General features: G+C 40.9%; 1 protein-coding gene across 1 annotated transcript in view; it reads right to left on the bottom strand.

The window, feature by feature from the left end:
• The window catches only part of LOC311124989 (tripartite motif-containing protein 16-like), an 84,745-nt gene extending 77,127 nt beyond the window's left edge, over positions 1-7,618 (bottom strand). Inside the window, exon 1 of the mRNA XM_084199078.1 lies at positions 7,450-7,618. Within this exon, the coding sequence (XP_084055204.1) occupies positions 7,450-7,533 (84 nt within the window). The 5' untranslated portion in view covers positions 7,534-7,618. The remainder of the gene's footprint in view (positions 1-7,449) is intronic.
• Between the last annotated feature and the right edge of the window lie 2,967 nt (positions 7,619-10,585).

Here is a 10,585-nt window from a genome sequence, read left to right as displayed (position 1 = left end):
CTAACCATTGCTGGGTGTCTTCAGAGATTGAGGTATAGAGACACACTGTCAAGTCAAAACATCTGGCTGTGCTTTCATGTCAAAACATTTATTATTTTCTATTCATAAAATTATATTGTATTATATTCTTTGATAACATATTATATCCATAGACTCTACTCTGTATAGTGTTAATGATGACTGTTTGTTCTGTACATTGATTGAATGGTTAGGACTATCTCACTGTATTCACTGTTTAAATCCCAAGAGACCAGGAGACCTAAAGGAAGCCTTCAACACTGTATCCCTTCATCCAGTCATAGTAAACAACCTCTGTCTGTCTGTCTGTACGTCTGTCTGTCTGTAAACACAGCCAACTTTTCTGCGGTGGTAGTTGTTGCTATCAGTGCTGCACAGCTATTTTCAGGTCTCTCCAGAGATGGTCGATCGGGTTCAACTCCAGGATCTGGCTGGACCACTCATGGACATTCAGAGACTTGTCCCGAAGCCACTGCTGTGTCTTGGCTGTGTGCTTAGGGTTGTTGTCTTGTTGGAAGTTGAACCTTCGCCCCAGTCTGAGATCCTGAGCGCTCTGAAGCAGGTTTTCATCAAGGATCTCTCTGTACTTTGCTCTATTCATTTTTCCCTCGATCCTGGCTATTCTCCCAGTCCGTGCCTCTGAAAAACATCCCCACAGCCTGATGCTGCCACCACCATGCTTCACCATAGGGATGGTGCCATGTTTTCTACAGACGTGACGCTTGGCATTCAGGCCAAAGAGTTCAATCTTGGTTTCATCAGACCAGAGAATCTTCTTTCTCATGGTCTGAGAGTACTTTAGGATCATTTTGGCAAACTCCAAGCGGGCTGTCATGTGTCTTTTACTGAGGAGTGGCTTCTGTCTGGCCACTCTACCATAAAGGCCTAATTGGTGGAGTGCTGCAGAGGTGGTTGACCTTCTGGAAGTTTCTCCCATCTCCACAGAGGAACTCTGGAGCTCTGTCAGAGTTACCATCGGGTTCTTGGTCACTTCCCTGTCCAAGGCCCTTCTCCCCCGATTGCTCAGTTTGGCCAGGTGGCCAGCTCTAGGAAGAGTCTTGGTGGTTACAAACTTCTTCCATTTAAGAATGATGGAGGCCATTATGATCTTGGGGACCTTCAATGTTGCAGAAATGTTTTGGGACCCTTCCCCAGATCTGTGCCTCAACACAATCCTGTCTCAGGGCTCTACGGACAATTCCTTCACCCTCATGGCTTGGTTTTTGCTCTGACATGCACTGTCAACTGTGGGACCTTATATAGACAGCTGTGTGCCTTTACAAATCATGTACAATCAATTGAATTTACTACAGGTGGACTCCAATCAAGTTATAGAAACATCTCAAGGATGATCAATGGAAACAGGATGCACCTGAGCTCAATTTTGAGTCTCATAGCAAAGGGTCTGAATACTTATGTAAATAAGGTATTTCTGTCTTGTATTTTCAATAAGTGTGTACAAATAAAAACCTGTTTTCGCTTTGTCATTATGTGGTATTGTGGGTAGAGTGATGAGGAAAATGTTTTATTTAATCAATTTTAGAATAAGGCTGTAACGTAATAAAATGTTGAAAAAGTCAAAGGGTCTGAATACTTTCCGAATGCACTGTATGGCAGCTAGAAATCAAAACTGGATGGTCTTCAGAGATAGATGGGAGGGGCTTCGGGTAGCTGAAGGCGTGGACTAAAAACAAACAAAAGATAACTAATGTAAAATGTAGTGTCTGTGAAATGTATGTAGTATGTACATTTATAAGCTGGAAGTGGAAGCCTAAGTATTGTTTGTCCATTAGTTTAGGAGGGGTGGTAGGGTTAGGGGAAAATAATAAAGAAGGAAAATATATTTAAAATAATATTTACACAACATATATATGGGGGATTGGAAATGATGCAGACAATTCCACAGATAGAAGCCCAATATATCTGCAATGTTAAAGCTGATCCTATAGCTGTCCGGTGGCTTTGACCAGCTGGTGCTTCTTCAAAGAAGGAGATTCATAGTGAGGTTGGAGGTGAGTCTCACAGTAAGAGGCCAGACACACCAGACAGGACATGAGGGCTTTCTGCTTTCTGGTCCCAGGGCAGACATCACACGCCACATCTCCAGGTCCAGCATAGCACAGAGCAGGAGGGGGAGCAGCCTGGAGTCCTGTCTCCTTCAGTTTCTCCACCACCTCAGCCAACATGTTATTTATCCTCAGAGTAGGCCTTGGAGTGAAGGTCTGTCTGCACTGAGGATGTCACACCCCACATCTAAAGGTCCAGCATGACAGTGAGCAGGAGGAGCAGCTTGGAGTCCTGTCTTCTTCAGTTTCTCCACCACTTAGGCGAGCACAGCACTCCTGTTCAGAATAGGTCTTGGGGTGAAGGTATGTCTGCACTGCACTCAATCTGGTTTATTTAGTACCCCAGCGCAGGTTAAGTAGTGGAAAGAACATGTTGGGTTATTTTGACCCAGACAGTTTGGTTGCGTGAATAACCCAATATGTTGGGTTGTTAGTATTAACAGAACACGGGTTAATTTAACCATCAATTGGGTATTTTTTACTCTCATGCTTGGTTGACCTAGCAACTGGGTCTGTTTTAATTTCATGCTTGGTTGACCTAGCAACTGGGTCTGTTTTAATGTCATGCTTGGTTGACCTAGCAACTGGGTCTGTTTTAATGTCATGCTTGGTTGACCTAGTAACTGGGTCTGTTCTAATGTCATGCTTGGTTGACCTAGCAACTGGGTCTGTTTTAATGTCATGCTTGGTTGACCTAGCAACTGGGTCTGTTTTAATGTCATGCTTGGTTGACCTAGCAACTGGGTCTGTTTTAATGTCATGCTTGGTTGAGCTAGCAACTGGGTCTGTTTTAATGTCATGCTTAGGTTGACCTAGCAACTGGGTCTGTTTTAATGTCATGCTTGGTTGACCTAGCAACTGGGTCTGTTTTAATGTCATGCTTGGTTGACCTAGCAACTGGGTCTGTTTTAATGTCATGCTTGGTTGCCCTAGCAACTGGGTCTGTTTTAATGTCATGCTTGGTAGACCTAGTAACTGGGTCTGTTCTAATGTCATGCTTGGTTGACCTAGCAACTGGGTCTGTTTTAATGTCATGCTCGGTTGACCTAGCAACTGGGTCTGTTCTAATGTCATGCTTGGTTGACCTAGCAACTGGGTCTGTTTTAATGTCATGCTCGGTTGACCTAGCAACTGGGTCTGTTTTAATGTCATGCTCGGTTGACCTAGCAACTGGGTCTAGCAACTGGGTCTGTTTTAATGTCATGCTTGGTTGACATAGCAACTGGGTCTGTTTTAATGTCATGCTTGGTTGACCTAGCAACTGGGTCTGTTTTAATGTCATGCTTGGTTGCCCTAGCAACTGGGTCTGTTTTAATGTCATCCTTACTGTAGGTTATTTTAAGGCGTTTAAATACTGTAAACTCAATTTTTCCTTATTAAATTATTCTATAATATGTAGAGTATTTATTACATATTATAATAAGGTATACCACTGTATCATAGCCCAACAATGAGACATACGTGGACTTTTAGGAAACTCTATAAGCATAACTGAAGCTACAAAAATGTCAATGTTCAACCTTAACATGTGCTAACTACGAAACAGACCAGATGAACAGGAATTATATTTACTCTCATGGGTGGCTAAAAATAACTATCTGAAAGCCACACCCCTACTAAACTATGCCTACAGTCTTCTGATCTGAACTGATGGGTCATATCTCAATAACCAAGCAACAATAACCCAACACCCAGCATCCATAACCCAGCAGTTTTTAAAGAAAACAACCCAACTAAGTGACCCAACGCCTGCAACCCAACATTTGGGTCAACCAAACAACCCAGTATTGTTTAGAGTGTGGGGACAGGTGTAGACACCTTTCAGATCATCCTGATCCCAGCTTTCTTTAATACAGCCCATACAGTAGCTGTGTCCACAGGCAGTAGTCACCGGATCCTTCATTGGATCCAGACAGACGGAGCAACAGAACAGTTCTAGATTGTCAGCCATTTTAGTGCTTTCACCTGAAGGTTGAGCAACAGGGTGTCAAAAATGACTTTCTGTTTCATGGAACTCTACACCAGAGGACAGGGAGTGGCTTCCTCTTGACTGTGTACTCTGTATCTACAGGTTTTTGGGGGATGGAAGTCAAGCTAAGAAGATGACGTTGCATACAGCTGTGTCCACAGGGAATAGTAACTGGATCCTTTTGGTAGATCCAGACAGCAGAGTGGATATTTTAAAAGGGCCTCTGCAATGTCCATACAACAAACTGCACAGCAGAGTATCAGAGATAACTTTAATTTATTTGAAAGTCTGAGTGGTGGGGGAGGCCTTTTAGATCTGTTTGGAGACGTTAGTCCTGGATGGATGCACTGAGGTATATAGGGATGGAAGCCATAGTGACGTGTAAACAAATATAAGGTTGTGGTAAAACATTACAACGTTTTAAAGGTTCCATAAATGTACAGTGACCTATTCAGAAGCCACAGTGGTGAATGATGAATATGTCAAATCAAAAGTTTTCTTTCATTTTCAGTCATGTAAAATGATCATACATTGTAAAGAAACATGTGGATGCAGTGGGGTGCAAATACCTCTGTAGAATTAATTAAGCGAGAAATGGCGGTGGAAACGGCTTTATGCACAAATATTGATATAATAACCATCATATTGAAGTAAACTTGGAGTCACACGATGATATGTGGTGTGGTCCTCCCACTACGACTCGGGAAACCATGCAGTTTATTAAGCTACAGATGAAATAAGTTATGCTGAACTTCACAGGGTGGTGAAAGTGCACATGATGAGCTTGATGCTCCTTTCCAATAAATATCGAGGGTCTTTTTGTCCATAATAATGTCATCATGTAGGTAGCCTGTCCAGAGTGGGCACGTTCGCTATATAATGCACAACCAAATCTGACAAAACCATCAGTAGAGTTGAAAATGTGATGGAAACCCATTTAACAGAACGTTTTTAACCGGTACATGGGAATTTAACTGCAAAAATATATGAGTATTTTCTAAAATATATATTTGTATGTGCATTACGTCATCACGCACAGCCATTTATCTTCAACACGTCAATTTGATGGAAACATCTCTGCTGGTAAAATGACCATGTTTTTATGAAGATTTTACAATGTTCACATGAAAATCTGTCGCCAGTCGAATGGAAACAGATTTTCATGCGAATATTCAAAAATCTGCATAAAAACAAAATCCCAATAGAATTGAATGGTAAATTACATATCGAGTCATTTTGGAGTCACTTGTATTGTAAATAAGAACATAATATGTTTAAGTGACTCCAAAATGACACCATACATTATTTACCATTCAATTCTATTGCGACCAAGCTTTAACTTCCTGACTGATGTCTTGAGATGTTGCTTCAATACATCCACATAATTTTCCTTCCTCATGATGCCAATTATTTTGTGAAGCGCACGAGTCCCTCCTGCAGCAAAGCACCCCCACAGCATAATGCTGCCGCCCCTGTGCTTCACGGTTGGGATGGTGTTCTTCGGCTTGCAAGCGACCCCCTTTTTCCTCCAAACATAACGATGGTCATTATGGCCAAACAGTTCTATTTTTGTTTCATCAGACCAGAGGACATTTCTCCAAAATGTATGATCTTTATCCCCATGTGCAGTTGCAAACCGTAGTCTTTCTTTTTGGAGCAGTGGCTTCTTCCTTGCTGAGCGGCCTTTCAGGTTATGTCGATATAGGACTCATTTTACTGTGGATATAGATACTTTTGTACCTGTTTCCTCCAGCATCTTCACAAGGTCCTTTGCTGTTGTTCTGGGATTGATTTGCACTTTTCGCACCAAAGTACGTTCATCTCTCTCTCTCATCTCCTTCCTGAGCGGTATGACGGCTGCGTGGTCCCATGGTGTTTATACTTGCGTACTATTTGTACAGATGAACGTGGTACATTCAGGCGTTTGGAAATTGCTCCCAAGGATGAACCAGACTTGTGGAGGTCTACAATTGTTTTTCTGAGGTCTTGGCTGATTTCTTTTGATTTTCCCATGATGTCAAGCAAAGAGGCACTGAGTTTGAAGGTAGGCCTTGAAATACATCCACAGGTACACCTCCAATTGACTAAAATGATGTCAATTAGCCTATCAGAAGCTTCTAAAGCCATGACATCATTTTCTGGAATTTTCCAAGCTGTTTAAAGGCACAGTCAACTTAGTGTATGTAAACTTCTGACCCACTGGAATTGTGATTAAATGTAGTAATCTGTCTGTAAACAATTGTAGGAAAAATTACTTGTCTCATGCACAAAGTAGATGTCCTAAGCGACTTGCCCAAACTATAGTTAACAAGAAATTTGTGGAGTGATTGAAAAACGAGTTTTAATGACTCCTAAGTGTATGTAAACTTCCGACTTCCGACTTCAACTGTAAATAAAGTATATTTATTTCTAAACAGTAAAACAGATAGGTATGAAAATACCCTCAAATAAAAGGTGACATTCTGTACTGTCGCCTCATATAAAACATTTAATATCAATTCTAAAATGCTTGAGTATAGAGCCAAATTCAAAGTTTAATAAATAAAAAAACCAAGGGTGGGTCAAAATTATTCCCATAATGTAGAAGTTTCAGTAGATTAGGAACTGCTTCCTATAAAGCTATGTGGTGTATAATGTAGCTGGACATTGTAAAGTCTACTTCCTATAAAGCTATGTGTAGTATAATGTAGCTGGACATTGTAAAGTCTGCTTCCTATAAAGCTATGTGGAGTATAATGTAGCTGGACATTGTAAAGTCTACTTCCTATAAAGCTATGTGGAGTATAATGTAGCTGGACATTGTAAAGTCATACACACAATTATATTACTTCTTATTGACATTCAACCTGGGAATGAAAATTTAAGCAATTAATGTACAAACATGTCTAAAACAAATCCTGCAACAAAGGACCAGGTGTGAATGTTCTGGGGGGTCTAAGTCTACCCCTAACCAGTTTGAATACACTGTTTGATTTCACCCCCAGACCCCAAAACACACCCCATTCAAAACAGTTTTAACAGCCCCCCACCCGATGCAACTCAATATTAAGAAGGCATACAGTCAGTGTACAGACCAATGCACTACCCCCAGGATCACAACAAGCCCCTCACACATTGGACCACACACACACACAATGTGAATGGAAATATATTATTATATTTTTATATATTACAATCACAATAAAGGGTGTTGGTTATTTTAGTTTTACAAGTAACATTTCTTGGACATGTCCTTACTTTAAAAATAAGCATGTTTGGTCTTGTTTGAATCAGCCCAATTCTCTGGTTGGAGAGAGTCCCCTCTCCCTCTCTCTGTCTCTCTCTCTCTCTCTCTCTCTCTCTCTGACTGGAAGTGAGAAGTGAAATTGTGTGTCTCCTCTGGTCAACAATACTCACCTTGAGACACTCCACAGCCTGTTGGAGCTCCTTCAGCTCCTTCTCTCTCTCCTGGAATCTCTGCTGGACTTTCTGCTGACTCATCCCCAGCTGCCTCTGTGGAGAATCACTCTTCAATGAGCTATCAAGCTTTATTTGTCCAGTAGATCAATAGTATAGTAATGTGACATAGGGCCCATAGAGAGGAAGGTCTAAAATCTTGAGGAAGTCCCTTTACCATATGACATTTTCTATGTTGCTATGTGAATGATTATAGTGTTTATGGTAGGTGTACATGTATCACCTGGTATACTCGGCAGCTGGGTAAACACCTCCCGAGTATCATTTCTTACTCGGCAGGATCCGTCCACGTTTTCGGAGGGCTCCTGGCAAGCGGGGAGTCGCCGACCCGCGTTCAATGTGCCGGTCCGCTTAGCGAGTGCGTCCCGCACGCCCCCATGTCTTCTTTTTTTTCATTTTCATATTTTTGAAAAAATAATTTTTCATATTTTTTTTCTGCTTCAAAGTAGATTAAGTCAGCTTCTCCAACATTCCGGTTTTTTCTCTGCTTCAAAGTAGATTAAGTGAAGCTTCACCTCCATTCAGGCAGTTATCACACCCCCCCACCCGGATTCGACCCCACTGGTCATTTAAAGACGTGTTTGGCTACGGGCACGTGGTAAGTTATGCGGTCACCTGGTAGTCGTCTTTTTTTTCATTTTCATATTTATGAAAAAATATATATATATTTTTTTTTGGTAGTCATTTAGCAGACACTCTTATCCAGAGCGACTTACAGTTAGTGATGCATATTTTCTTCATATTTTTTATATATTTTTTTCTAGCTTTATAAAAAAACAAACGGATAAAAACCTGGTTTTCTAATATGTACGGGTTCATGAGGGTTGCCTAATCACACATGTGACATTTTGGAAGGATGTGACCTATTTAACCCTTCGAAACAGCACCTATGACCACAATGTAAGGCACTTCCGGTTGTCACAGGAAGCTGTAATTAAACACATATCCTCATTGGGACAAGCTCTTACAGAATCCTGAGTTTCAGGTCAATCCGTGAAAAACTAAACTTTTTACAGAGGGTTGAATGTAGCGTTTTCACTATCTGCTGGTGGATACATCTAAACCATGTTTAGGGTCAATCTTCCCACTTCCGGTTGCTCCAGGAAGCTTAAACTCAACACAGGTAATCCTTATAGTGGCCTGATGGGTTGACAAAGAAGACAGTTTGATATGGCAATATAAACCCACATAGGCATCAAGTTGAAGTTAGGGCAGCAGGCAATGTATTTCTATGGAAAAGAGTTCACGGTCAACTGTTTGAATAAATGCACCCTGTTTTCACTGTTAAGGATTAATTCCACATGGTCATGGGTAGGCTTGCACAGATCGGGAGAACCTTAGGAGCGTTCCTGTGGTTGAAATGTTTTTCTATCCTTACCGGATCTAATGCTCTCACCCAAAAGCACCTCAAATTTAAGACCAGGCTTCATTTTGGGCCTTGTCCTGAGACCTTTCTGGATGTCTATATTTTAGCCCAAAAAAACGTCAGAGCCTGCTGATCTTCACATATGTTGCTCTTTATATGCCCCCCAACCATAATCTGGAAATATATTAATTTCAGACTTCTGGACATAAAACTTACATATTGTGTAAACCACACACAGACATGTGAAATCCCTTAGCTAGATGAGCCTCAAACATCAGAGCAATGGCCTAGGCGACAACACCTTGGGTGGGCATTTGTCTTCCAAATGAATGTTCATATATAACACGCCATTCTCCAAATCAATATTTCTATATAACATGCCATTCTCCTTGCATTATGCTGTTGGGTCAGGGAGGAGGGAGGTTGCAATGCTGGGAAAAACACCTCCACAGCAGATCCACACAGCATTGCACCATTTTTCGAATGAAAGTAACAGCGCCCTTGGGCACCCCTGTAGTTTATTTTTAGTAATTTAGCGACCCCACTGGTCATTTAAAGACCAGAGGAAATTTCTCCAAAATGTATGATCTTTATCCCCATGTGCAGTTGCAAACCGTAGTCTGGCTTTTTGGAGCAGTGGCTTCTTCCTTGCTGAGCGGCCTTTCAGGTTATGTCGATATAGGACTCATTTTACTGTTGATATAGATACTTTTGTACCTGTTTCCTCCAGCATCTTCACAAGGTCCTTTGCTGTTGTTCTGGGATTGATTTGCACTTTTCGCACCAAAGTACGTTCATCTCTCTCTCTCATCTCCTTCCTGAGCGGTATGACGGCTGCGTGGTCCCATGGTGTTTATACTTGCGTACTATTTGTACAGATGAACGTGGTACATTCAGGCGTTTGGAAATTGCTCCCAAGGATGAACCAGACTTGTGGAGGTCTACAATTGTTTTTCTGAGGTCTTGGCTGATTTCTTTTGATTTTCCCATGATGTCAAGCAAAGAGGCACTGAGTTTGAAGGTAGGCCTTGAAATACATCCACAGGTACACCTCCAATTGACTAAAATGATGTCAATTAGCCTATCAGAAGCTTCTAAAGCCATGACATCATTTTCTGGAATTTTCCAAGCTGTTTAAAGGCACAGTCAACTTAGTGTATGTAAACTTCTGACCCACTGGAATTGTGATTAAATGTAGTAATCTGTCTGTAAACAATTGTAGGAAAAATTACTTGTCTCATGCACAAAGTAGATGTCCTAAGCGACTTGCCCAAACTATAGTTTGTTAACAAGAAATTTGTGGAGTGATTGAAAAACGAGTTTTAATGACTCCTAAGTGTATGTAAACTTCCGACTTCCGACTTCAACTGTAAATAAAGTATATTTATTTCTAAACAGTAAAACAGATAGGTATGAAAATACCCTCAAATAAAAGGTGACATTCTGTACTGTCGCCTCATATAAAACATTTAATATCAATTCTAAAATGCTGGAGTATAGAGCCAAATTCAAAGTTTAATAAATAAAAAAACCAAGGGTGGGTCAAAATTATTCCCATAATGTAGAAGTTTCAGTAGATTAGGAACTGCTTCCTATAAAGCTATGTGGAGTATAATGTAGCTGGACATTGTAAAGTCATACACACAATTATATTACTTCTTATTGACATTCAACCTGGGAATGAAAATTTAAGCAATTAATGTACAAACA

This window comes from Coregonus lavaretus (genome assembly GCF_964263955.1).
Source record: "Coregonus lavaretus genome assembly, contig: HAP1_SCAFFOLD_1457, whole genome shotgun sequence".
NCBI lineage: Eukaryota > Metazoa > Chordata > Actinopteri > Salmoniformes > Salmonidae > Coregonus > Coregonus lavaretus.
This window is presented reverse-complemented; position numbering and strand designations above follow the sequence as displayed.